The 27,308-nt window shown below is 58.9% G+C and overlaps 1 protein-coding gene across 1 annotated transcript; it reads left to right on the top strand.

The window, feature by feature from the left end:
• The first annotated feature begins 405 nt into the window (after nucleotides 1-405).
• Nucleotides 406-25,899, top strand: MMP15 (matrix metallopeptidase 15). Its single transcript, XM_042968316.1, has 10 exons — nucleotides 406-782; nucleotides 11,841-11,989; nucleotides 12,672-12,800; nucleotides 14,104-14,411; nucleotides 14,778-14,939; nucleotides 15,890-16,143; nucleotides 16,523-16,661; nucleotides 17,557-17,707; nucleotides 17,791-17,906; nucleotides 19,259-25,899. Exons 1-10 carry the CDS (start codon nucleotides 621-623, stop codon nucleotides 19,723-19,725), a joined length of 2,037 nt encoding a protein of 678 aa, XP_042824250.1. The 5' UTR covers nucleotides 406-620; the 3' UTR covers nucleotides 19,726-25,899.
• Nucleotides 25,900-27,308: the final 1,409 nt, after the last annotated feature.

The following is a 27,308-nucleotide window of genomic DNA, read 5'->3' on the forward strand; positions in this document are numbered from 1 at the left end:
GCGGCGGCGGCCGCGGCGCGCGGGGAGGAGGGTTGGGAGCGCCCGGAGCTGCGCCGAACTCGCCGGGGACGTCGGGCGCCGGCTCCCTGGCTCGCTCACTCGCTCCGACCGGCTCCCTGCGCCTCCTCCCGGGACTGAGCGGGGACCCCGGCCCGGGCGGGCGCGGGGCGAGCAGAGTCCCCGGGCGGGAGGCGCGCGCTCCGGGCAGCACCCGGCCCCGGGCATGGACAGAGGGAGCTGGGCGCGCAGGGGGCGCCGCGGGACCGGGCGGCCGGAGCGCTGAGCCAGACAAAGGCTCAGGAGTTGCGCTTGCTTTCGGGAGCCGGGCCCCGGGCGCCGAGGCAGCGGGACCCCGCGGCGGGCGGCTCCGGCCGGCCACCTCCCCCGCGGGCCGGCTCCGCGCGCCCGGACCTGCCCTGCCCGCCTCTCCTCGGGCGTGGGAATTTGCCGAGGGGACCTAAGCGGCTCCGGCGGGGACCCGGACCAGGAGGTCTGCCGCGCGCCCGCCGGGCGGGGAGCCAGGGAGCGTCGCAAGTTTCCGAGCCGCGTGCGGGGCCCCGGCGCCGGCCAGCGGGCGAGCCCTGCGTGCAGCGCTCCCGGCCGGGCTAGGCGCCGAGAGCATGGGCAGCGACCGGAGAGCGCCCGGACGGCCGGGCTGGGCGGGCAGTCTCCTTGGCGGCCGGGAGGCGGCGGCGCGGCCGCGACTGCTGCCGCTGCTCCTGGTGCTTCTGGGCTGCCTGGGCCGCGGCGCAGCGGCGGAGGACGCAGAAGTCAATGCCGAGGTAAGGACCCCCGCCCGGCCCCTCTGCGGCGGGCTAGGGGCTCGGGGGCTGGGAGGGAGGGAGCCACGCCCGCAGCCTGGGGAGAGGGGTGGAGGGCTCGCAGACGAGCCCCCGTCCGGGAGATGGGGGGCGGGGAAGAATGGGGCCCGGCAAACTGCCTCTCCCCAGCTCGCCCTCTGCGGCGCACCTCATCCCAAATCCTGGAGGGCGTAGGGCTCGTGTCCACTCTCTACCCCTACCCCGGACACTGATCCGCCCCAGCCCGCGTCCCAGGAGTCGCTTCTGCTGCCCCCAGCCCTCGCTCTCCTCCTCTCCTCTCTCCGGGCGGCCGATTCCTCGAGAGCCTGGCGGGCGCGCCGTGACGTCCTCTGCGAGTGGGGAGGGGGCTGCCCTGGGGGGACCACGGGCGGAGCAGGCAGCGCTCCCGCCTCGGTAGCCCTTGGTCTGGGTGACAGCGAGCCGTGCGCGCAGCGGGCCCGGAGGGGGCGAAGGGGTGAGAACCTCCGACACAGCAGTCTCCGGTTGCGGGGGCGCTTTGGCGACTTACTTGGGCTCTTAACGCGGAAACCGCTCCACGACCAGGTGGGTCCAAGAGAGACCCTGTCTCCCCCGGGGCTTCCTCCCACTAGTGCCCCTACGTCGGAGAGGGCAGACTCCGCAAGTGTTTTTACCAGGAGCCCGCCTGATAAAACCGTCTCCGGATCGGTCCGGCAGGTGACCAGGCGCGGCCTCCTGGCGTAGAGCGAGGTCCAACCTGCATCCCCCCGCAATACCCCACGCGGGCTCTGTGGGTCGCCCAGCGCCGTCCTCCTGAGCATAGACAGTGAGGGCACCAGCTCCGTTGCCCCAGCAAAAGGGGGTCTGTTCTGTCCCGACTTATAAGACCCACTCCCAGTCCGGGACTAGGAGAGGGTAGATAGGACAGGAGTGAGACGGTAAGAGGAGAGACCCGCCTCTTTGTTGGCTCCGGTAGGCTGGGGCCTCGGTGCCCTTGGGCCGGCCTGGAGCCTCGCAGCCGGAGCTGCTGCGTGCCTTCTATTTGCAGCCGGGCCGGTGCTCCCTCCCAGCCTCCCGGCGGCTTCCCCACCTCCCCCGGCAGCCTGGGAGATTTTTCCGATGGAAGCCTGCCCTTCCCCGCCCTACTTTAATAAAAGCATGGAGGAAGGGCAGGGAATTCCTCCCGGCTCAAGTTACACCTCCAGCCAGTTCCCCACCTGCTCTGCCCTCCCTCCCTGGCCTGGCCTGGCCAAGCCACAGGGAGCCAGGCCTTTGGCAGGAGGTGGAGTGGGATCTCAGACCGGGCTGGTCCAGCTGCCCCTCATTTTACACAGGCGGGCAGGCAGGGGCTTATATGCAGCTTCTGCTGGTGGGGACCCCCATCCAGGTACTGGGTGGAGAGTGCTTATTGGACCCACCTACTGCTCTGTGGAGCTGAGGACCAGAGGATTGCAAGTCATAGACCCACCCTTGAGGAGTTTATAGTCTATTTAAGAATGGCATCTCTGCAGGGCACCTGGGTGGCTCAGTTCATTAAACTTCCGACTTTGGCTCAGGTCATGATCTGAAGGTTCCTGAGTTTGAGCCCTGTGTAGGGCTCTATGCTGACAGCTCAGAGCCTGGAGCCTGCTTTGGATTCTGTGTCTCCCACTCTCTGCCCCTCCCCTGCTCTCATTCTCTCTCTCTCAAATAAATAAAACATTTTTAAAAATTAAAAGAATGGCTTCTCTGCACAGGAAGCAGTTATGGATCAAGCTGCAATTTGGTGGCCATGTCTGTGAATTGGCATCCTGGTTGGCCAGAAGCTGGGGCGCTGGGACCTATGGTTTGAAGGGCCTTTCTTTGCTTCTACTTCTCCATCACACCCTCCTATCCCAGCTTAGGGAGTCCCCATACCCCAGGACCTGCACTGTCAGGCCTGAGTGCCCACAGACCATGGCCCTAAGCCTGTGGTGGCACTGGCTAGAGATTTGTGACTGGCCTGCAGCCCCTCTCCTGGGGGAAAACTTGGGTCAGGTCATTGCTGGAAGAGACTCTGGAGGGTGGAAGGACCCTCGATGTTGGAAGCCAAAGTAGACGGGCGGCTGGAGACAGGTGGGCTGTCCCAACAACTAGAGGTGGCTTTGGGGTACAAGGTTGTTCTTTGGAGTCTGTGAAGTCTGTCCAGATCTGGGACCAAAAAGTCAAATGACTTAAGCAATCAGCCCATTTGCCAGGAAGCCGTGGGAGAACTGTCCCCAGGCCCATGCTATCAGAACACCAGCATGGGGGAGACTCCTGGGCCTGGCCCACACCCTGTGTACAGAGAGCCTCCTTCCCTTGAAGAAGGGCTCTTGGTCCTCACCCCAGAACCCCCATAGCTCCAGACTTCAGGTCGGGTCATGGCTGGACCTTTCTTTGAGCAGCCTGGCAACTGAGTCAAGGCCAGCCTCTCTCCCCTCCCCTCCCTCTCCCAGGACAGAAACCATAGGAGTTTCACCAGACTAAGGAACCAGGGAGCCTGGCATGTGCTCGGAGCTGGCGGCCACCGGCCACCGGCCACCTGCCACCTGCCAGGCCTCAGCCTGGAGAAGGCTCTTTCTTGGGGAAGCCACCACTGATTTACTCTGCCCTGTCCCACTCACTCCCTTGGATGTCAAGTCCCAGGCTCCAGCCCAGAATGGCTGTATAGACCCAGGCCCTGCATAGACCCCAGCCCTGCCTGAGTGGGGTGCCCGCTGCGCTCCTGGACTCCCTCCCCGAGAGTCCAGCCCCCACCTATGGATCTCAGTCCCGCCGTTTCTGGCTGTGGCACCTAGCCTGCTTAAGTGCCTTTGGTTTTCACCAGAGAATCTCTGGTTCCCCCCATGCCCCGACTGCTTCCTTTTAGGCACAACTTCAGGCTCTCAGCCCCGCCCCATGGGAGTGACTCAGCTGCCAGAGTTCACAGGTGTACTGCCACTAAAACCTGGACACACCCAGGTAAACAGAGGTGGACTCCCACAGATTTCCCTTGCCCCTGAGTGGGGGCTGAGCAGATGAGCAAAAGGAGGGGTGCAGGTCACCTTGAATTCTGGTTTTGACCTTCAGGTCTCACTGGCAAGCCAAAGCCCCAGGCTCCTTGTGTTCCAATCTCTGCCCGCACTTCCATGCTGGCCCCTGGGGGCCCTACTGGTGCTCTCTTTTTAGTACCCTCTCTTAAATGTGAAACAGAAACTGCAGAGGGTCCCTGTGCCCACCCTCACGGAAAGGGGTTCATGTGAGGGCCTTGTCATCGGGAACCTGCAGAAGCTGAATCTTTTCTCCTCCCTCGCATCTCTGCTTTTCAGTCTCTTCTCTGACTACTAACAGACCACTCCTCTCCCATACTCTGTTCCAAAACCCAGAGAGAACTGGGCTGATGGGTGCAGCCAGGGACCTGGCATCCAGTTGGGCCATGCCCTTCACCTCCAGCCCTTTTGTCAGGTCCCCTGTGTTTGGGCCGCCCCAGGGTCCAGTCAGTCAGCTGCCTCCATGCAGAGAACAGCCTGGCATGTGCTTGTCTGAGCAGTGTATCTGCTTGGCCTGGCCTCTCTGAGCCCTGGACAAGAAGGCCTTCCTTTGCTCCACCCCAAGGAGCAGAAGAAACATAGAAACACAGCCAGATGCCCCAAAGAATTGCAGCCCTCACGGCCTATACTCTCTGACGCCAACTCAGAATGGCTACACTGCCGGGCATGGAAAAGCCCCTCCCTTCCAAGCTTTTGGTTCTGGCCCCTTTTGTTCCTGGACCACACGTTCCCTGCCATCATCACCTCTGCCCAGCTGGGATTTTGACTTCTGCCCGAGGCCAGCTGTAGTGGCTGCTGTGGGTCACCACTGATTACAGTTGGTGCTCTAGACTGAACGTTTGCATACTTTCCACCACCACCCCCCCCCCCCATTCATTATGTTGAAACCCGACTCCTAAGGTGATGGTATTAGGAGGTGGGACTCTGGTGATTAGGTCATGAGGATGGGGCCCTCATGAGTGAGATTGCTGCCCAGGAAAGTTCCTTTGCCCCTTCTGCCATGTGAGGACACAGCAAGCCGTCGGCAGTCTGCAACCCAGAAGAGAGCCCTCACCAAAACCCGCCGGGGCTGCCCCCCTGATCTTAGACTGCCAGCCTCCAGGACTGTGCGAGATAAATGTTGTAGGCTTTCCAGTTTATGGTATTTTCGTTACAGCAGTCTGGATAGACTAAGACGTTTGGCATCTTCCGTATCCTCTCAAGATTTATGTGGCTCGCATAGCTGGCCACGGAGGCGGGGGCCAAGCTCCATGGCCAGCTTATGCTTTTGGACATGGAGATGTGTTCTCTGAGTCAGCAGAAGCAGAGAGGGGTCAGGGGCTCTCTGCTTGGGGTCTCTCCACTACAAAGGGTCCTGGGAGGACTCCACAGGTGAACGTGGGGCCCTGGGGTCCTGAAGGTGGCATCATGAACACTTATCTAAGCCTGCAGCACACCATACATACCTTCTAGCTGGATGAGCCTCCCTGAGTCAGGGCACAAATGAGGCCGGCTGCTCCCCAGAAGGACACTGGTTCCGGGGATGCCTGGAGACCAGTGGCTGTGGGCTGGGCCCTTTGGGGGAGGTAGCACAGATTTTGCACCCCCAGGCAAGAACAGCATAGGTATGCAAGCTGGGCTTGGGTCAGAGAGACAGAAAAGGATGACTTTTACCAGATCCCATTTCCTTTGTGGGAACAGCAAGAAATGAGCAAAAGACCCAACCCAATCTCTGATATCTGGACAGACAGATGAGGACCTGGGTAGCAGCCATTAGCCAGCCTTCAAAGATGCTTCTCATCCTACTGCCATCTCATGCTCCAGCTTCCAGAGCCTGGAAACCAGGGTGTGGGTCAGCTTTCCAAGGCTGGCTCTTAGCCCCGAGAACTACCTTGTCCTCCCAGGAGTGACTGCCACCATGAGCAGTGAGAGCCCAGCTTCACGTTGAGCATTTATGAGCGTGGCACTGGGCATAAAAGAAGCACTTGCAAAGTGGTAGCCAAACACAGCAACGATGAGAAACAAGTGGCATTTGCTGTTGTGCGAGTCACAAAACCTTTCTGAGCCTCAGTTTGTCTACAGAATGAGAATATTAATAGCATCTACTGGATGGAGTTCCTGGGGAGATTCGGTGCATTTGCGTGTAAAATGCTGAACGCCGTGCCCACTGGTCCTCACATGAGGCCCAGTGAGGATCAGGTGTTATTTTTGAGCACCTTCAACCTACTTGGTTACATCCTAGGCACGGCCTATGAATGTTCTGTAAGCATTTTCACATTTAATCCTGCTATTACTCTGCAAATGTGGGACTATCATTACCCCACTGTATAGAAGAGGAAACTGAGACTAGGGGGTAAGAGAAGTTGCCCCAGATTCCCCAGCCAGGGGGTGGCAGAGCTGGGCTCTGAACCCAGTTGGTCTGACTTGGAGCTGAGCTCCCAGCCCGCAGGCTGGGTTAAAGGCTGCAAGGTGCCATGCCATGGGGAGCCGGCTGGGCTGGAGCCAGGTGGGAAGGAGAGGGTGGAGATGGGGCCACACATGCCTTTACCCCTCCCCACCCCCGCCAATCCAGCCACCCAGGCTTTACCCCATGAACAGCCCTATCTACATGGACAACATCTACAGGAGAGTTTCCAGGTGAGGCCCTAAGAACTGGCTCACAGCCAGCCCCGAAACCACTAGCAAACAGGGTTTTTTCACCCCACCCACTGGCCAAAGGACCGTCTGGTTCTTCCTCCAGGTTAAGGATTGCAGGAGCAGACTGGGAAGGGGCAGGGTGAGGGAGCACAGGAACTCAGGTGGCCACCTCCTTCCTGCTTGCCTCGCTGGACAATCCCCCAGCCCTCCTACTCTCCCAGCCACCCAGAGCCCCTTCTCCAACTGCAACTTTCACATAGTGGTGGAGGGGGTCAGCTTGAGCCCCAAATAAGCAAGTATGTTCTTCTGGAACTGCTTAGGTATGAATCGTGCTACCTTGAAGGGTAAAGGACACACCAAGGACAGGGGGGCTGGCGGAGTGCCCCCTCTCTTCACTGGCCTTGGGTCTGCGTCATCTGTGCTGCCATCCCTGTGTGGCAGTGGGGAGTATTGTCGACCCCATTTTGCAAAGAAGGAGCAGAACGGGAGCTTAGAGAAGCTTAATAAGCCCCCCTCCATCACTCAAAGGCCTGTTATGTGGACAAGCAGTCAGGACCAAGGAACAGGTGTCACTGGGAGGCAGATTTCTGCTCAGCCTGAGGAGGAGCTTTCCAACAGTCACTGATGCCCAAAGACAGAATGGGCTACCTCAGTGGCGGTGGGCACCCCATCTCTGCCGGGGTGCAGTCTGGATGAGTCATGGGCCCAGCTATAGTCCTTAGAGGCTTCAGGGAGGCAGCTGGACTTGATGGCCTGAGGTCCCCTCCAGCCTAAGGCTGGATGAGTCTCGGGTTTGTTTGGGTCACCTTGCCGGTGAATGGGTTCCCAGCTCGGATCCCCTAGAGGGGGGGCCCGATGGGCCCAGGGTGCACGCTCTGCGTCTGCAGGGTCTGTGGCTCCCCAGGACCACAAATCTCTTTCAGCGCCGGCTCCGTGCCCAAGACTGGGAGTGCAGAGCCAAGCGAGGCCTTGGCCTGCTCCCAAGAGCCCACAGCCTGGGATACAGGGTAAGGGAGACGGGCACGATGAGGACCTCACACCGTGGAAGGTCTGGGTCTGTCCTTGGCAGCCCTGACAAGACGCCTTTTGTGCCTGGCTGGCGACCCTGCCAGGGTCAGCCTGGACTACAGAGAGAGCTGTGGCTGACAGAAACGGAGCAGAGCCCAGCGGAGACTGGCTTTTATCGCACAGAGGCCGATAAGGCTGAGTGGGAGGGGCCCCAGCCGTCTGAGCCCGGGGAGGTGGCTGTGGGGGCAGCAGAGCAGGGGAGCTCACCCCGCCCCTACGGCGGCTTAATGCACAGTATTGATCCTCGGCTCCTTCGCAGACCTACCCTCCCTGCAGGCCTGGCTTGGCATTGTCTCAGCCGTCCTGGTGGGCAGCCCTGCTGACATGGCCCAGCGCCCAGCCCCAGCCAGAGATGTGGGGTGTGGGGAGGATTAGATGCCCTCCCCCAGTGCTGTCCTGGGCACTGCTCCTCGGCCGAGAGGAGCTGGTGCTACTTCACAGGCAGTGGGCCAGTTGCACTGCTTATGGATTCCAGCTCTAGCCAGACCAGCTGTGTGACCCTGGGTGGGCCACTCACCGTCTCCGAGCCTCACTGTCTGTATAATGGGATGGGGTACTTGTGAGCTTTGAATGGGCTGATAAGAGTAGGCTGCCTGGCCCACAGCAGGGTCTCAACCTTCTGCTACTGTGTTTACGGCCTCACCTAGGAGCCAGGGGCCCAAGAATCTCCCCCTTCCGACTCCTGATGGCCCCACGTTTCCGCACCTGGGGCTAGACATGCACCTGAAGCATCTATACGTACTCACGGGGTGGGGTCTGGAGCTTAAGAAAGAAATGGCTGTGAAAGAACTGGAGTGGGTGGGGTCTCTCTGTGTGGACCCTAGAGCTCTCTTCAGAACCTTCCCGGCCTCCCACTGGACAGCGGCTCTCATGGAGGAGCTCTCTCTACTTTGCCGCTCCCTGACCCATCTGAGCCTTAGTTTCACCACCTGAGAAACAAAGTTTTACCTGCTTGGCTGACCCCACCTGTGAGAATCTAGGTAACAAGGAAAGAAAGGCGGCAACTTGTGTAAAGGACAGACTTTACGGTCGCCAGTTGGGGCGGCAGGGGCTTGAACACAGCCTCTCCCCAGCTTTGAGACTGGGAGGCCAGTCACAACCCTGGGAATTGCTACCCACTTTTGGCCCGTGGCAGCAGAGCCTGTCAGCAAGCTGGGACTTCAGGGCACAAGCAGCCCCTGCCACCCCCCTGTGCACCCCTGCCCCATGCCCCCTTCCCTCTGCATCTGCATCTTCCCCTCCTGGACTTGTCACACTGAGTCCAGCAGTAGGAGTAGGGTGGAGAGAAACATCCTCCCAGACGCAGGGGAGAGGAGAGCCCACAGCCCTACAGGGGGTGTAGACTGATTGGCACTTGGCAATCAGCCCCGAACACAAGTTTGCCAGAGTCAGGCAGCCTCCGTCAGCTTCTTCGCCTTGTCATCTGGGGCTCAGCTGCTCTGGGCCCAGGCCGCGTATCTGCTCACCCTCCCTCGCAGGCCGCTGGTTCTCAGCCTGGCTTCTCATCCTGGCAGGGGCCGAGGGCATTGAGGGTTCAAGGCTTGGCCCATATTGAAATGGGAGCTCTTGGCTTCCCTAAGACCCAGAGGGTGCTTGTCTGTGCGGAGGAGAGTCCGCAGGCACCCGTGGGACCTTCCCATCACCCCCCGAGCTGCCTCCAGGATTGAAGGGCCCCTCAGCCCCATCGGCTGTGCTGGGCCCTGGAGCTGTTCACTGCAGACAGGCCCAGCTCCCCTCCCGTTCCCTCCCCAGGGCCCCAGCCTGAGCCTCCCCTGCCTGCCCTCCCTCTGTCACTCTGCAGACACCGCTAATCAGCCCCTTGGTGGCCTGTGATTGCGCTCCAGTGAGATATTTTTACCTTATGCAAATAGGTGATGTAGAGGCGACCTCATCTGTCAGCGGGCAGCTCCACCTCTCCCCCCACCTCCTCTGGCTGCTGGAGCTGGGCTAGCGGCCTGGCCTTGCCTTCCAGGTCTCCCTATGCCTCTTAAGGGAAACTGTCCATTACGGGTGTGGACCTCCCGCCCTGCCCCTCACACACACAGCTTCAGGAAAGCCTTCCCGTGCTTGGGAAGAACAGGGAGGGTGCCCGCGGCACCGCCAGTGTCCGGTGGAGCTGAGGGAAGGAGCCCTGGGCCAGAGGGGTGAGTGAGGAGGGCTGGTGGGGGAGGCCATGGGGGAGGCCGCTGCTGTGCCCTCGCCTGAGGCTGCCCGGCACTTAGGCCCCCTTGGAGCCTGGACCCTCCAGCTCTGTTGGTGGAGGCAAAAGGCTGCGGCTCCACGGACAACCAGACAGGCCTCTGTCATTAATATTACATTTATTGAGCACTTTCCCCAACCCGGCACATTGCCAAGCAGTAGTGTGGACTCCCAGCTTAACCCTCACAGAAACCCAGGAGATGAGGCAGGTCCTAGCACAGCACCCGTTTTCACTGACCACGGACTGAAGCCCGGGAGGCATGTGGCCACACCTCAGAAGTGGCAGGGCCACAATTTGTCCCCAGATCTGTTCCCAGAGCGGATGGTTGTTTCCCACCTCCATGTCTCTGCCTTATTCTGTGGCAGTTCCCCAGGGCCCGGGAGGCCTGGAAGCTGGGGCCAGGCGTCTGTCTGCCACCCTCGTTGACTCAGCAGCCATTCCCTCCAGCTGTAACCTGGGCACTGCTGAGCTGGCTATGTGGGCAGCCCAGCCGTGCCGGGGACTAAGTGCTTGAGGAGTTGGATGTGACAGTGGTGGCAGACAGATAAGGGCGTGGCCCTGGCCAGCTGACACATGGCTGTTGGTCCACAGCAGCCACCATATCGGGCCATCATCCTGCCTTATGGGACTTTGATATGGGGTCTTAACCTTCCAGAGCCTCCCAGAGAGCAGGCCTCAGGTGCCCTCACTCAGGGAGGGGGAGGCCCCAGAGGCCCCAGGGTGGGCCAGGAAAGGTGTAAAGGACACTTCCGTGTGGCCAAGGCCCACAGAAGTCCCTGGCCTCTGTGCCCACCAGCCTCCCATGGCGGTCACTATGCTCTCATGGCCAAGGTGAATTCTTACCCCAGTTCAGCTTGGCTCATCGGGGATTCCATCCTCCGGCTGCAACTGTGACGGTCCTATCTGCTCACAGGCCTGCAGGTGTGAATCCCTCCCTCTCTGGGTACAGTGGGTCTCCCCAGGGAGCTTGTGAACCCCTGGAGGTCAGCACCCCTCTCCCGTGGTCCTCCACAGCCCCCAGCTGGCATGGTACCTGGCACAGAGAGGGTACTCAGAAAGACTTGGCAGGAGGGGTGCGGTGGGTGAATGGATGGACAGATGGATAGATGGAGGAGAAGACAAGGCCCGCCCAGCAGACTCTGGAAAGGGACGGGTACCCCCATTGCGTGCCAGCTGCACTTCCCAGGGCTGTCTCTCTCAAACCTCATGACCCCAATAACCCCATTGTCCCTTGAGAAAACTCAGGCCCAGAAAGAGCAAAGCGTTTGTGGCAAAGCGGGGACTGGACTTCAGGCCTCCTGGCCCACCCTGTTGGCCCCAGGGGGGCTGCCCCAATCCATCTGCTCTGCTTCCAGGAGGCCTAGGATTCGTCAGGGAGTAGCCCAAGGGGCTGGTTTTCCTGCTTGGTGAGGCCTCAAGAGGTTCTGAACCTCTAATCCCCAGCGGTCTGTCAGGAGTGGTAGGGGGCCCACCCTGGTGTGCCCAGTCCGACAATAAGGACAGCAACTGTGGACTGCCCTCACGGACAAACAATGGGGGAAGACAAACAATAAATACCTGAGGGAAATATATAATGTGTCATATGGTCACAAGTACAGGGAAGGAGAAGGGATGCAGGGTGTAGTGGATGTCTTCTTTTAACATTATGTTGTCAGGAAACACCCCTCCAGTAAGGCGGGGTTGAAGCACAGACTGAAGAAAATGGGGGTGTGAGCCATACAGAGCACTTGGGCAGCAGGAACAGCAAGTGCAAAGGCCCTGAGACAGGAGCATGACTGCCTGTGGGGGGTGGGAGGAGTGAGGTCTAAGAGCTGAGGCAGGGGCAGGTAGTGAGGGGCCTGGCAGCTCCTGTAAGAACTGGCTTTGACTCTGAGCTGGGAAGTTTCGGGAGGATTCTGAGCAGAACCAGAAGGTTGACCAGACCTGACTTGTAAAGGCCTTTTGTTCTGGCTCTTGTGTGAGAACAGACCATAGGAGGTGGAAGCAGGCAGAGCAGCACCGAAGCTCATGTGGTCACTTTAGCAGGAGGCGGCGGCGGCTCCGACAGAGCGATGGCGGAGGTGGTGGGCGGTGGGCGGCTGCAGGCTGTGCGTGTCTGGGACTAGCAGTGCCAGACGTGCCGACCGAGTTGTGGCCTGTCCTTTGCAGAACTGGCTGAGGCTCTACGGCTACCTGCCCCAGCCTAGCCGCCACATGTCCACCATGCGCTCTGCCCAGATCCTGGCCTCAGCCCTCGCCGAGATGCAGCGCTTCTATGGGATTCCGGTCACAGGCGTGCTTGACGAAGAAACCAAGGCGTGAGTCCCTCCATGGGGCCCTTCCCAGACCCCACTGGCACCTGCCCTCCCGGCTTGCCCTGAAAAGGGGTTGGCAGGTGGAGTTTCCGGAATAGAGTGACCTAGATAAGAGGTGGCGAGTGGTTTGATCTTCCACGCTAGTTCGGACTGGTTGGGATTGGCTACCTGAAAACTCGTGTTGAGAAAGCTCCTGAGGTGAATCTGGCTGGGCAGCAAGGAGGATGGGATTGATTAGTGGTGTCTGCCACAGGCACAGGAATGGGGAGGACCAGCAGCATGTGCCTTGGATGGGACATCCTCACTAGGCCACAGCTCTGCTCTGAATCTGACAGGGGTGATGGGACCCAAAGCCACATCCTTGGGCGTACGTGAGCGTAACGTAGCAAGGACAGAGGGCCTCAGGGGTAACTCTCCCACTCCTGGGTGATACTGGTGATACTCCACAAAGGTGAGCCTCTGTCGGGCACTCAGTCTTCCAGGCTGAGGTCAGTGTGCCTGTTTTTCTGATGAGGAAATAGAAATGCAGAGAGTCTCCCACTGCCACCACACCCATGCAAAGGGTGGCTGGGGGCCCAAGGCAAAAGGGTGGAAGAAGGGTGGACTGCCTGGAAGAGGCAGAGTCGAAGCAGGAAGGCGTGTGGAGGAGAGGCTCTGGGCTTACCCCTCCGTGCCCATGACCCAGGTGGATGAAGCGACCCCGCTGCGGGGTGCCAGACCAGTTCGGGGTGCGCGTGAAAGCCAATCTGCGGCGACGGCGGAAACGTTATGCCCTCACTGGGAGGAAGTGGAATAACCACCACCTGACCTTCAGGTAGGGACCATGGCTGTCCGTGGTAGCGTCCCTCCCACGGCATTGCCCAGAGACCACTCTTTCCTCTCCTCTCCCAGGCTGAGGCCTCAGGCTTCCCAGTGGGCTTGTCTGGAAAGCTTCCTTTCCCAGAAGCCCACCCCGGGGTGCCCAACATAGACAAGCTGACCCTGCTCCCACGCTGACAAGATCGGCCGCACACCCTGGCCAGTCTTCCCCCAGTGAAGGTCAGGACCCTTGGAGCTGTTTCCGCTCTATCCTCCGTCCCTCCCCGCTCCCCACCCGCCAGCAGCCCGGGCCGGCCTCACAGCTCAGCTCCTGTACCAGTACAAACTGGGGGCCTCCACAGTGTAGGGCACGGGGCTTCAGGTATCTAAGGGGTTGGGGGTGAGGGTGGAAAGGGCTGGAATCCAGGCAGCTGTCAGGTGTGCAGGCAGCAAGTCCCCTGAAAAAACCCTGGTTCAGGCACCTTCCTCCTTTCTGCTGAGTCCTTTGGCAAGAAAGCCTCCTGAGCCTTGAGCCATGTGGCAGTCCCTGAGGGCTCCCCTTCTTGTTTTAGTCCCTCCACAGTCCTACCCGCAGCTCTGTCTCCTGAGGAAGAGTGGCTCCCGCGGCCACTTAGACCCTAGGCCCCCAGAGTGACTTCATGGCTCCAACAGCTTTTAAGGGAGGAGATCTGTCCAGCACACAGAAGCTTAATCTGATTTATGTGGGTAATAACGGGCCTCATCATGCTTTTATCACGTGCAGACTCCAGGCCCATGTTCTACATGAGCTAATTCATTTAATCCTCCCAGGGCCCCCAAGATGAGAGCGCTACTCTCCTTTTCCCCATTTTACAGATGAAGAAACTCAAATTCAGAAACACTTAAGTCACTTGCCCAAGGTCACATAGATTATGTTAGAGCCCGGCCTTGAACTTAGGACAGCCTGACCCTGCAATCATCAGAGCCATTTGGCCTGTGTTTCCTAAACCTCAGCCATTTGTATCAAACTGTCTAGTTCTTTCTCTTAGCTCCATAGCACTTTTATTAGTGGTTTTCTTATTTAAGCTAACTGAATACAATGCAACCTTATTTAGCCATATCCTAATGAACTCCTGGGTTTGACATGTTAGTTGTCTTTTTCAAATTCACATCAGAATAAACTAGTAGTTGATATTGATGGGCACCGTCCACGAACCAGCTCAGATCTTACACATGTTCCTTGTGACCATGTGTCTTCGCCCCCACCCAGTGGGTGCTAGCAGTGGACAGCGGACCCAGTAGGCCCTGGGTTCACTCCCTGGTCTCCCTGCCCACTGCAGCATCCAGAACTACACAGAGAAGCTGGGATGGTACCACTCACTGGAGGCAGTGCGAAGGGCCTTCCGTGTGTGGGAGCAGGCCACGCCCCTGGTCTTCCAGGAGGTGCCCTATGAAGACATCCGGCTGCGGAGGCAGAAGGAGGCTGACATCATGGTACTCTTTGCCTCTGGCTTCCACGGCGACAGCTCACCATTTGATGGCACAGGGGGCTTTCTGGCCCACGCCTATTTCCCTGGCCCTGGTCTGGGCGGGGATACCCATTTCGATGCAGATGAGCCCTGGACCTTCTCCAGCACCGACCTGCATGGTGAGAACACCTGGCCGGGGCAGGGGAGGGGAGGCAGAGCCGGAGCTGGGCATTGCCCTCTGACCCAGTTGAGCAGAGACAGGGTTGGGAGGGGAGAGCTTCATCCAGGGCAGTTTTCCAGAGCAGTGACCCTCAGTATCTCAGTCTGTTGTCCCATGACCTCCAAGGGGTGGTAGGGAAAGGGAGGGATCATTTTACCCACCTCTCAGATGGGGAAGTTTGAGGCCTAGCAGTCAGAGCAGCTCAGCCCCTTCTGAGAATGGCAGAAGGGCCAGCTCTCTGATGGCCTCAGCCCGCAGGGCCTGGGCCAGGGCAAAGCTGACTGTGCATCCCCCCCACCCCCACCCCGGCCGATCCCCACTGCAGGGAACAGCCTCTTCCTGGTGGCCGTGCATGAGCTGGGCCACGCGCTGGGGCTGGAGCACTCCAGCAACCCCAGTGCCATCATGGCGCCATTCTACCAGTGGATGGACACCGACACCTTCCAGCTGCCCGAGGACGACCTCCGGGGCATCCAGCAGCTCTACGGTGAGCGGGCAGCGTGGGCACGGCCAACGGGCTCTGCACTCCAGCTCTCAACTCCCAGCCCTACGAGGCATAGGCGCCACTGCTCTCCCTGTTGTGTCGATGAGGAAACAGGCCCAGAGAGGATTAGTGACTTGTCCACATCGCTCAGGGAGTGAGTGATGGTGCTGGAAGTCACACGCAGGACTGGCCGACTCTAGGGCCCTCGTGGTGGCTCCAGACTGGGGTCTCCAAGGCCCCTCACAGACCGCTCCTCTCCTCCTCAGTGTCATTGATACTCTTATTAGACAGAAAATGCCCTGGTCCCAGATCTCGTTCCTCCTACTCTCGGTCCCAACCCAAGCCTGTCCCAAGCTCGCCAGCGAGTGTTGTTGGCTTATCACTTCCCGGTGGCTTTGAGGCAGGTGGCACCCCCCTCAGCCCAGGCCCCACCCGAGAAGGCCTCCAGTGGTAAGGGCTCCTGAGGACTGATTCTGTGGGCCTGGCTTGCACTCAGCACCACCCCAAGCCCCTTGTTAGGGCTGGCGGTACCTGCCTTGCTGGGCACATGACAGATACTTCCTCACTCTGTCCCCAGCAACCTGGTAAGAAGATGGGCCCCTGGCAGAGGACACAGAACCATGTTCTTTCCTCTGCATGTGTCCACCAAAGCAGGCTGGTGTCCTGAGGGGAATGTCCCCAAGGGGAAGTGGAGGAAAGGGCAGCCTCAGGGGCACAGTGACCCACGTCCAGTGTGGGGAGGTGAAGGAGAGGGATGTATGGAGGACAGAGGTCCTCCTGAGGGTGATGGCAGGTGTGGGGGAGGGGTCGGCTGTGGACAGACAGGGGGGCGCGTCACCTGGGTAGACCCCACCACCAAAGCACATGTCTCTCTGGGCTGGGTGCCCCAGGGTCCCCTGGTTCTGAGTAGGGGCTACCTTCTGACTTCCCACTCACCCCACCCCACTTTGCAGGCACCCCGGATGGTCAACCACAGCCCACCCGGCCTCTCCCCACTGTGACTCCCCGGCGACCGGGCCGGCCAGACCATCGGCCTCCCAGACCCCCTCAGCCACCACCCCCAGGCGGGAAGCCGGAGCGGCCCCCAAAGCCGGGCCCCCCAGCCCAGCCCCGAGCTACGGAACGGCCTGACCAGTATGGCCCTAACATCTGCGACGGGGACTTTGACACAGTAGCCATGCTGCGTGGGGAGATGTTCGTGTTCAAGGTCTGGCCCCTGCCCGTGTCTCCCCTGATCCCTTGGCCCCGTCTCAGAGCAGGAGAGCAGCCCCCACATCCCACCCCTGCATCCTTGCCCCACCTGACTGCCCAAGCACACCCACCCCTCCCTCACTGAGCAGCCCCTGGGGAGCCCTCAGACCCTAGACCAAGAAGAAACCAGCCTGAGGGACACGGGACTTGCTCAGGGTCACACAGCGAGTGCAGGGGTCCACACCCCGCCCAGGGCTCACTTATGGGTGCTGCCCTGGCTTTCCAAGCCACCCCTCTGGATCTCCCTGACCTAGGAAAGGGCAGCCAGATGAGGGGCCTCTCCCAGTATGAGGGAGTGAGCTTGCCCTGCCCACTCACACCCACGCCCTCCCCAGGGCCGCTGGTTCTGGCGGGTCCGGCACAACCGCGTCCTGGACAACTATCCCATGCCCATTGGGCACTTCTGGCGTGGTCTGCCCAGTGACATCAGTGCTGCCTACGAGCGCCAAGATGGACGCTTTGTCTTTTTTAAAGGTAAGCCGGGGTAGGTGGGAGGGCAGGGCGGCCTCCCTTCCCTGACCTCTGGCCTGGCCTCTGACCCAGCGGGCCTGAAGGAGGAGGAGAGCATAGGGCTACATGGCATGTCCACAGTGTGGGGAGCCAAGTCAAGGCAGGGGTGGGGCAGGAGGAGACAGAAACCTAGGGACAGGAGGACCTGGGCCCCTGGGGGCCAGCGGCTGCTCTGACTGGAGGCGAGCGTCCGTCTGCAGCACAGGGGCTCCGCATGTGACTCCTCCTTCCTTGCGTCTTGTGCCTCCTGCAGCCCCTCCTCATAAGACCAGAGCCCCCCCGTCCCCTCCTTCCCGGGCAGGATTTCTGTGGTCTGTCTGCAGGGACAGTGGAGCTCCCTGCCACCGGCCCTCCCTGTGCGGCCTGCCTCTCTGGGGAGGGCCTCAAGGGCGGCACCCCCGGTGGATCAGCTGTGTCCCCAGCCCAGCTGGCCTGAGCCCACGCTTAAAGCCCCTGGGCTCAGAGTCCAGGCAGGGCTCCCCCTCTTTCCTCCCTCTGTACAAGAACTGTGTATGGGGGGGGGGGGGCGGACGTTCACATGGGAGTGCAGGCCATTTATAGTGTGACCGTGTGCTGTGGGTACAGGTGTGAGTGAGTGACTTGTACGTGTGTAAATGAGTATGTCACAGGTGCCCGTGAGTGCTGAGTGTGTGTGATGTGCAAGTGAGTTGTCTTGTGTGTGTGTAGGGGTCAGTGCCTACACTGTCCTGTGTACAAGGACGTGGGGCGGTGGGGGGGGGTAAGTGCAGCAGTGGATGTGTGTGGATGTGTAAGCCTAGGACAGCATTCCCCATGTCCCCTCCCTCCCACGCCCCTCTGCCCCAGGCCTGTCCTCACCCACCCGCCTCTTCTCCTGCAGGTGACCGCTACTGGCTCTTCCGAGAAGCCAACCTAGAGCCCGGCTACCCTCAACCGCTGACCAGCTACGGCCTGGGCATCCCCTACGACCACATCGACACGGCCATCTGGTGGGAACCCACAGGTCACACCTTCTTCTTCCAAGAGGACAGGTGAGCACCGCCTTCCTCAAAGGCAGAAGGCCCCAGCCGAACCCCCCTACCCAGAGAACCACAGCCGGTGCTTCTGCTCACAGGTACTGGCGCTTTAATGAGGATACACAGCGTGGAGACCCCGGCTACCCTAAGCCCATCAGCGTGTGGCAGGGGATCCCTACCTCCCCCAAAGGGGCCTTCCTGAGCAACGATGCAGGTACTGGGCCAACCCCCTGCAGCCCGCCCAGCACTCACCATCCCCTCCTCCACACACAGGGTTCGCCCAGCCTTTCGATGGCAGGTGTGAGGGACGCAGCCATGGCAGGCCCTGGGCCGGGGGCTTCCAGAGCATGACCGTCCTGGTCCCTCCTGCACTGTCTCCATCCCCTCTTTACAGACAGTCACACTAAACCAGAGAGCTTGAGTAAAGGGCCCCAAACCCCACAGCAAGAAAGTTGTAGGGAACCGAGAGTCCAACCCAGGTCCGCCTGTGTCCAGAGCAGGAACTCAGAACTACCCTGTTCCCTCCGGGGCAACCCACAGGGAGCCTGAAGCCTGAGAGGGGTTAGCTTGGCTCAAAGCAATGTCGGGCAAGAGTCCTACCAAGGTGCCCGCTTACCTGCCTGGAAAGGAAGCTTGACCTCTGTCATTATAACTAAGCACCAGGGAGCTGTGGCTTTTATTTCTCCAGCAGGGTCTCTGGCAAACTTACGAAAAACCATTAGTCTTGGTTCTCAGGTTCCAGGTTCTTAGGCTCAGGGGAGACCCCACTGACTTTGCCAGTGCTTAGGCAGGTCACGTGGCATCTGTGTGTGACGGCATCGCCATGCAACTACTCTGATCTCATTGTGATCAGCAGAGTATAGACTCACTCATAGTTCAGACTTGGCCCTTCGTGGGGCTGATGGGACATGGGCAGAGCACCCAAAGCCACAGAGCCCATCCAAGGCAATGTTAGACTCTGCTCCAGGTCTGCTGCAGGCTGGCCGTGTGCAAGGCTGGCCTTGAGCAAGACATTGACCTCTCTGGTGTGGGGTGAGCCAGTCCTGGGACAAGGTAGCAGGGCCCCCTGACCGTAGCCCTTATGCGGCAGGCTGCAAGACCCTTCTGCGTGCTGCCCCAGCCAGGAAGCACAGGCAGCACCGTCAGGTCCTTTCCCCAAACCCTGCCCCTCTCTGAGCCAGGTCTGGCTCCCATAAGTTGAGAGGGGCCAGATCTGAAAATGCTCAGGCAAGCGAGTGAGAAGGTGGGTGTTTTAAGTTTTTATTTATTCTGAGAGAGACAGAGAGAGTGTGCAAGCAGGGCAGAGGGGGCGAGGGGCGGGGGGGACAGGATCCCAAGGAGGCTCTGTGCTGACAGCAGAGAACCCGATGCGGGGCTCGAACTCACCAACCGTGAGATCATGACCTGAGTGGAAGTCAGACGCTTAACTGACTGAGCCACCCAGGCGCCCCCAGGGTGGGTGTTTTCAAGCTGGGGCTCCTTCAGCATGTCCTGGTCTTCTTTGAGGGTCACCGGCCGGTGGCTGGGGCACGGCCTGACACCGCTCATCCCCGCTTGCCCCTGCAGCCTACACGTACTTCTACAAGGGCACCAAGTACTGGAAGTTTGACAACGAGCGCCTGCGAATGGAGCCAGGCTACCCCAAATCCATCCTGCGGGACTTCATGGGCTGCCAAGAGCACGTGGACACGGGACCCCGATGGCCCGATGTGGCCCGTCCGCCCTTCAACCCCGATGGGGGTGCAGAGCCCGGGGCGGACGGTGACAGCGAAGAGGGCGATGAGGGCCGCGAGGCCGGCGCGGGTGGCGGAGAGGGGGACTTCGGGGAGGGGACAGGTGAGGACGGGGGCAGCCGAGTGGTGGTGCAGATGGAGGAGGTCACGCGGACAGTGAACATGGTGATGGTGCTGGTGCCACCGCTGCTGCTGCTCCTCTGCATCCTGGGCCTCACCTACGCCCTGGTGCAGATGCAGCGCAAGGGCGCCCCGCGCATGCTCCTCTACTGTAAGCGCTCGCTGCAGGAGTGGGTCTGACCCCGCCCCGCGCCCGGCCCTCCCGCTCCTCACGGTGCTAACGGGGCCGGGGCTGGCGGTGCCCGTGGTTTTGAGACGGCTCCTGGGGGCACCCAGCAAGGGCCTTCCATGGCTCCCTCAGCCCCTGGGTGGGGGCCCCTCCAGGCCCCTCCAACATCCCTGCCAGCCCTGCCCCATTGTTTATTTATGCCCAGGGTTTTCTTTTCTTTTCTTTCTTTCTTTCTTTCTTTTTTTTTTTTTTTGCACACTAATTGAGTATTTGTTTCTACTTTCCCGACTAGGAGCAGCAGTCCATCAGGGCAGGGGTTAGAGTTTTCTAAATGTAGTTCTGCTCTGGACAGGGGGTTACCTCCCCGACCCCACCCCTTCCCACCCCGTACCGCCTCTGGCTCGGGCACAGCCAGAGGACCAGAGGGTCAGAAGGCCCAGTTGGAAAGTAGCTGAAGGGTTTTGGAGGGGCCCTCCTCAACCTGAGCGAGCTCTGGAGACTGGGGGGACCTGACTAGTCTCCACCCACCTGAATCTCTGACTTAGGAAGAGCTTACTCCCCGGGGGCAGCCCCAGGCCACAGGGGACAGACAGGAAGGTGAGGTAGCCTACTGGCCATGAGTCATGTTGAGTTTTGGTTGCTTCCCAGCCCACCTCTCTCAACCCCAGTAACTGAGGCTTCTCGTGTCTTAAGACGCCCACCCCACCCCCAACCAGCCAAGGGGCCCACAGCCCCAGCTCCCACATACCGCTTGAGCCCACACCTCCTGGCCTGCCTTACCAAGGACCAAAGGGGGTCTGCCACGGCCCCTCCACCCAGGAGCCTCGCCCCCCCCCCCCGCTCCCCCGAGGCTGGGCTTCTAGCCCCCGTCCACTCCTCTCTGAGCTATGACCCACTTGGGCTCCTTCCTTGGGCCTCTTCCCACCCACCCTCATCCACACCACTGTCCTCAGGGGTCTCAGAACCCCACCGGTCTCAGGCCCCAGCTGCCAAGGTCCCAGCGGCCCCAGGGAGACAGGGGGCTGATGGGTGCCCACAGCCCACCATGCACCAGGCTCGGGGGTTCCTCCCCTCCCCTCCCTGTCCCCCAGGGCACTGGGGTGGGGGGGGGAGACATGTGGAGAGGGGCCAGCAGCTCATCCCCTCATGCAGACTGGGATGTGGCTGTGGAGCCCCAAGAGGAGCCCATTGTGGCCTCGGAGACTCCCCTTCTCCTTGGCTCAGCCCTAAGGGCAGAGACACTTCCTCCTTCTTTTCCTTCCCGAAGTAAGCAGGCGGCAAGGCTGCTGTGGAAATGGTACTGTACAGCCGGCTCTGTCCCCTCTGCTTCCCCTCAGCCCGGGGCAAGCGTGCCTGCCACCCAGATCCCCGAGGCCCCTGGAGGGAGGGGTTCTCATGGGCTGACCTGGATCACAGGTCCAGCGGCTTGCTCCCCCCTCCATCCTCAGAACCGGAGAGCCAGCCAAGGGATGGGGGGTGGAGGTCAGTGTCCACCCTCATATGTTTCTTTCTGTAAATAATCTGCACTGATTAAATTGTACAGCCGGCAAGTGTGGCCTCCTTTGTGAGAGGCCCAGGGCTGGACCGTACAGCTGGAGGGGCTGCGGGTGACAGGAGTGAGTCCAGGCTGGGATTAGGGAATTTGCCCTCATGCCGAAGGGACCTTGTTTCCAGGTCTATGGTGGCTCCTTCCCAGTGGCCCTGGGAGGGGCAGCGCTCAGAGGAAGGGGTGGTTGCCTTGCATAGACCCGAGAAAGGTGAGGCAGGGGACCGGGATTGGCCCTGCCGGGGCGGGAAAGAGAAGGAGTACAGCATTTACTTGACATTCATTCATGGTGAGAAAGGGCACCCCAGCTCCCCACAGGCTCTGGGTGTCCAGGAGGGGTGGGAAAACCAGGCCAGGCCACCCAGTCCTTCCACCCATCCAGACTGGGTTCTGGGCCGCCTGAAGACTCAGCTCGGAGGCAAGAGATGGGACGCGGTGCCATTTTGCACTTGAAAAGCTCCCCTCATCACTTGCTCTGCTCAGAGGGTGAGGGGGCACCCGATATCTGCCCCTGTCATAGTTGAAGAAGCAGAAAATCTCACGCTGGGCAGGCTGCAGACAATGCCCAGGACAGCAGGAGACTGAGTGTCACTGCCCCTCGGGTCTGGGCGTGGCTGGCAAGCCTTGCACCCAAGTCCATCCTCTGGGCCAAGCTATCAGGTACCGGCCTGCACCTCCAGAAATGCAATGGTCAGCTCTAGTGTGGTTCCGCCCCGACCAGGGAGCAGGCCCGGCCTCCACAACAGCGGGACAGGGTCTTTCAACCTGCTGCAGGCCCCACCCTCCCCTCAGCTGCCCACCTCTTCCCCAGCCCCCTTGATCCCACCCTTTCCTCCCTTTGTGTTGAAAACTGGCTGAGGAGAGTAGGAAATTCTGGCCCTCAGAAGCCCCAAAGGCCTCTCGGGCTCAGCTAGGAAATGGCCTGTGAGCTCCCCCACCACAGGGGCCCTGGCAGTCAGCATGGAGGGCCAAGGCAGAAGCCATCTCGTCAGCTTTTCTGTGGCAGAAGCCACAGGGCCCCACCCAGGTCTGCCCGAAGCCTGAAGCCTTAGGGTCACCCAGAAGCCCAGAGGTCACCAGGCGGGTGGAGGGCGGTGTGGAGGCACAGGGGCGAAAAAGGAGAGGATGTGAGACCTCTCACCGAGCTCTTCCTCAGGGCGCAGGCCAGGGAAGACTTGGCAGACGAGGCCTCAGCTCCTCAGGAAATTGCCTGAGGAGACTTGCACCCCTGAGCTCTCTGGTAAAATCTCAGAGAAACCCAACGGCTGAAGGAACAGCTCATCTGGGGAGCCCCGTTTATTGTCCCTCGGGCTGAGGAGTGTGAAGGTCTCCGAGGTGACTTCAGAGAGACCAGTGGTGCAATTTGACACCCCTCCCCCACCAGGATGAACAGGAACGTGCATCTTTACATTGGTTTTGTTTAATGTGGCTCTACCTAAACCCACCATGGGCCCCACGGTCCCCGTTTTCCTGATTCCCAAGTAAGATAATTACGATTTAACAGATACACAAAAAGAAGCAAAATATAAGCCAACCAATTCCCCAGGCCAGTGTTGACAGTGTGGCGTGTTCCTTCCAGGCTTCTTGCCTCTGCATTTGCACAGCTTGGAGTTTGAGAGTCTCCAAACATCCTGGGCTTCACAGCCTGAGGCTGAGGGTGCTTACACCTCAATGGAGGGGGTGACGTGACCTGCCGGGGGTCGCTGGGAGAGTGAAAGGAGGATGGATGGCTGCACAGGGCTGGTGATGGTGCCCGGCACTCGGCAACTGCTCAGTGTGCAATCGCGACCCCAGTGGCCGTGCATACTCCTCCACTTACAGTTTACTCATGAGAAAAGCAGGGCTCAGAGAAGTTGAGTGACTTGGCTAAAGTCACACAGCTAGGAAATGGCCATGCTGGGAGAAGAACCCAGACAGATTGTCTTGCACGGCAGCTCAGGCCCAGCTCACCCTGGTGCTGCTGGAGAACAGAGATAGGGATGAGGAGGCCTCTGCCCACCCTGGCCTTCCCTCCCCATACATTCTAGGCATCGAAGACCCCAGGGCCACCAACAGAGCCCCCTTTCAGGCTGGGGCAGGGGCCAACTGGCCTCTTCCTCCCCCTCCAACTTGGCAGAAAAGCCTTTTTGTTGTGGCTCACACAGAGGCCATTCTCTGGCTCACGGAAGGAATGGCCGGCTTCCTGTCCATCCACAGCCTCCCAGACTGCAGCGGACTCCTCCACGTAGGCCCAAGGGGAGCAAGGCTTTCTGTGCCTCTGCATCCTCCAGTCCTGTCTCTGGGGCCCAAGGCTTTCCCCCCTTGCCCCCTTGTGTGGTTTCACGGGTTGAAACTACCCGTGGTTTGGGGATAGCCATCCCGCAGCCGTCCCCCCAAATGCTGGAGATTCCAGGCCTCAAGGTCCTTTCAGGGTGCAGTAGTACCACCCTCATCCCACTGCTCAAGTGGCTTTGGGACCCAAAAGCACTGGGGGAGACCCTGCCAGGCTGCTTGTCCTGTCCCAAATGTCCCCTGCACCTGCTTGCCTCTATGCCTTTGTTTATGCTGTTCCCTCCCACTGGAAAACTCTTCCTTGCACATTTCAGCCTGTCTAAATTGTATAGATCCTTCAAGGCCCAGATTAAGGGTTGCCTTTTCCAGATTCCCACCCTCCTTCCTCAAGTTAGTTGAGTTTCCTGCCTTCCTCCGCTGGCTCACCCAGCAGTCATGTCCTGACCATCGCTTGCCTCCAAGCCTAGCCTGCCCATCCTTACAGGCACCAAGTTGTTGATCGTGGCTCCATTGCTCACCAGCTGAGTGTCCTTGAGCAAGGTGCTTCATGTCTCTGAGCTCAGATTCCCCACTTGTAGAACGGGGCTAATAGCCATGCCTGTTTCATACACTTGTGAGGCTTGACTGAGGGAAGCCCTGTACACACTTAGAACAGCCCCCAGCCCATGTCAGACTCTCAATAGTTTGCTACTAATATCTCTATTTTAGACGCAGGTACCTGATGGCACTGAGGAGGCTTCCCTCCTCGCCTTTCTCTCCAGGAGTGTTTGTGGGATGGGGTCAAAGGTCTCCAAGCCTGGGGACAGGTGCCGGGAGGAGTGACATTCCTGTCCCACCAGCTCCCCTCCCAGCTGCCCAGCCCCTCCTTGCTCTCCGCACCAGCCCTTCTTCCCAGACCCTGACTCAGGTTTCTCCCCAAGGGCTCCTGACATTTCCCACCCCCACATTGTTCACCCACCTCAGTCTTTGCCAGAAATAGCCTCCAAACTCCCCTTCATTTACAACCAAGCTAAAAGGCCCCTCCTGGAAAAAAAATGGTATCATTCCCTGCCAGCATGGATCACAGCAATAAACTAGATTTCCATTAAGAAATCATTCCGAGTCACTGGAAAGGGAGAGGCAGCTATTCCCTGATAATTTCATCCAAGGATACACAGCACCATGCTAAAACCTGTCAGCTTCAGTCAGATCAACCTCTCTGTACCCATGGGGATACTGAGGTCTGGAAGGGGGGCTGATGTAGCCACAGCCCCTTGTTAACTCTGAACTGCCCTGCCTTCTGGTCTTCAGGCAGGACAGGACTCCCCTCCACCACCGTCACCCCCCACACACACCCTTTACTCCTCTCCCTGCCCCCATCCCACCCCCATGTCGGCCTCCCTTGTCTGCTCTTTGGGAGAGCTGAGGGCAGGGTGCTTTGATTAATCCTGCCTTCCTGATAAAAGGCATTTCTGCACTTCACGGAGCACAGCTCCTGGAGAGGAGTTGTGCCCTCTGCAAACAGCCCCCCCCCCCCATTGTCCTGTGAGCACAACCCCTCCCTCCCTCTCAGGCCTCAGATTCTGGTAGAGCTGACCCCATCCCCTTGGTGGCCAGATGATCTCGTGACCCAGGACCAGCCAATCAGCACCCTAGCTCATGGTTCAGGGGTGGGCAGAAAAGCCATGCCTGGCCAATCAGGGCCTCCCTGTGACTTTTTCTAGAGCCCCTGTGAGAGAGAAGCCCTGTGTCTGTTAGGATTGCTAAGCTACTAGAACTGGAGCCTGGAGCTGCCAATGGGTTATCTTGCTACCGCATGTAGACAGCCCGACTCAGAGCAGAGACAGCACAGAGGAAAATAGAGCCTTGAAGATTCTGGAAGGCAACATTTGAGCACCTAGATCCAGCCATGCCTGAAGCTCTAGGGCCCTAGGCTTTTGGTTACATGTATCAATAAACTCCCTTTATTTTTTAAGACATGGTGAGCCGTTACTGATTTGGGTTTTAGTTTTTTCAATTTTTGCCCCGACTGATGGCCAGGGTTCCAAACTTGAGTTTCAAACTTGTGCTTAGCTTAACACATTCTTTTTGCCCATCTAGGAGTCTTCTTAGGATAGCACCAAACCCCATGACCACAAGACACCCATCTCTTCAACCCTTAACTATTTATGAGAACCAGGGCTCTCTCCCTCTGACACAACCCCTCCCTACTGCCACCCCCACCCCCACCCTGCCCAAGCCTCAGTAATGCTGCCTAAGACAACGTGGAACACCTGAATCTTCATGAGTCCCTGGGAATCAAGTAGCCAGATGGTGGCAGGCGAGGGGAGTGGGGAGGCTCAGTTAACTGTTACGTGGGCTTTTCCAGATTGCAAGAGGTAATACATAGTCAGCCATCAAGGACAATAAGGAAATCACAGAAATAGCAAAGATGACTACGAAAAATGCCAGCAATTTCTACTCTCCTGCCAAACAACCCTAACATTTGAATGTAAACCCTATAGGCTTCCCTTTATGAGTATATATTAACATATTTTATTTTTAAAACATGAGTTCATACCAGGCATGTTGTTTTTTCACCTGCCTTTTCCATTGAATATAGCATGAGCTTTGGATGAGAAACATAAGATACAGAAAACTCTCACTTTCTTTGTTGCTTGAATTTTTATGAGCATGCATTATATGCCCATAATGATGAAACAAGCAAGTAAACAGTCTATCTTGAACCCTTTTTTGTGTCCACAGATGGTTTTCTTTTGGTGGATGCATTCTATGGATGCCCCAGAGGAGTTTTCTCAACCCGTGGCAAAACAGTTACAGATAATATTTTAGAAACATCCAGAATTATCGCAAATAGTTCTCAAGGGCTCACACTGCACCAGCCATTATATACTTTACTGTAGTTAATCCTGGTAAGAACCCCACGGGGTAGTTCTTCTGTTTGCACTTCATACCAGAGGAGCACAAGGCTCAGAGAGGTGAAGGAATTTGCTCAAGGTCACACAGCTAATCAGTGGTAAACTCACGCCCCACTTGCTTCTGAATCCAAAGCTCTTGACCCTTCATTTATTCAGTAAATGTCTGCTGATGTCAGGAGGCAGGCCAAGGATCCAGCAGTGAATAACACAGAGAGCCTCCCTCATGGGGTTCACATTTGAGGAAGATGAGCATCCTAGGCAGAGGGGATAGGCTGTGCAAAGATCCTGAGGCTGGACCAGGTCTAGTGTGTTTAAGGAACAGAAAGGAGACAAGCAGCCTGACAAAGAGGAGGTGGCCCTCTGTTAAGCAATGAGTTTTAGAGCTACAGAGTTCTCAGCCTAAGCCCCTCTTGTACAGATGGGTAAACTGAGGCCTGGACAAAAACAGGTATTGGCCCAAGTCAGTGTTCGTTCTCAGCTCTGTAGAACTGAAGACCCATGCTGGTTCCAGGAGGATGCCCATGCCAGCTGTGTTCACTGCCCAAAGAGAATCCCCCTCCAGCCTCTCCTGATGTGTATGAAGTTCTTTGTCCCCACCCCCAACTCCCCACCAGAGCCTCTTACTCAGCTCCTAATGAAGAGGAAGACATTCAGCAGACAAGGGATTCTGTGTGCAGATGATATCACCCATGGAGGAACGGGTCCCAGAGAACAGAACTTAGTTTCCTGGGTGGGGTGGGGGTGTCGGGGGTGAGGGGGCTGTGCTCCTGTCCCCCCGCTGTCCCCAGATACCAGAAGGGGATCCATAATTTTATTGGGAGGCTAGCTGCACAGACACCCTGCACCAGCAGTCTGCTGTAGGCTGTGGGGACAGCAGGAG

The sequence above is a fragment of the Panthera tigris genome, chromosome E2, assembly GCF_018350195.1.
Source record: "Panthera tigris isolate Pti1 chromosome E2, P.tigris_Pti1_mat1.1, whole genome shotgun sequence".
Lineage (NCBI taxonomy): Eukaryota > Metazoa > Chordata > Mammalia > Carnivora > Felidae > Panthera > Panthera tigris.

Bases quoted from the DNA above. Each gene is read 5' to 3' on its own strand.
- MMP15 (XM_042968316.1), top strand. From the start codon at position 621: ATGGGCAGCGACCGGAGAGCGCCCGGACGGCCGGGCTGGGCGGGCAGT. The intron at 783-11,840 runs GTAAGGACCCCC...TGTCCTTTGCAG, and splicing joins ACGCAGAAGTCAATGCCGAG to AACTGGCTGAGGCTCTACGG. The intron at 17,708-17,790 runs GTGAGCACCGCC...TTCTGCTCACAG, and splicing joins TTCTTCTTCCAAGAGGACAG to GTACTGGCGCTTTAATGAGG.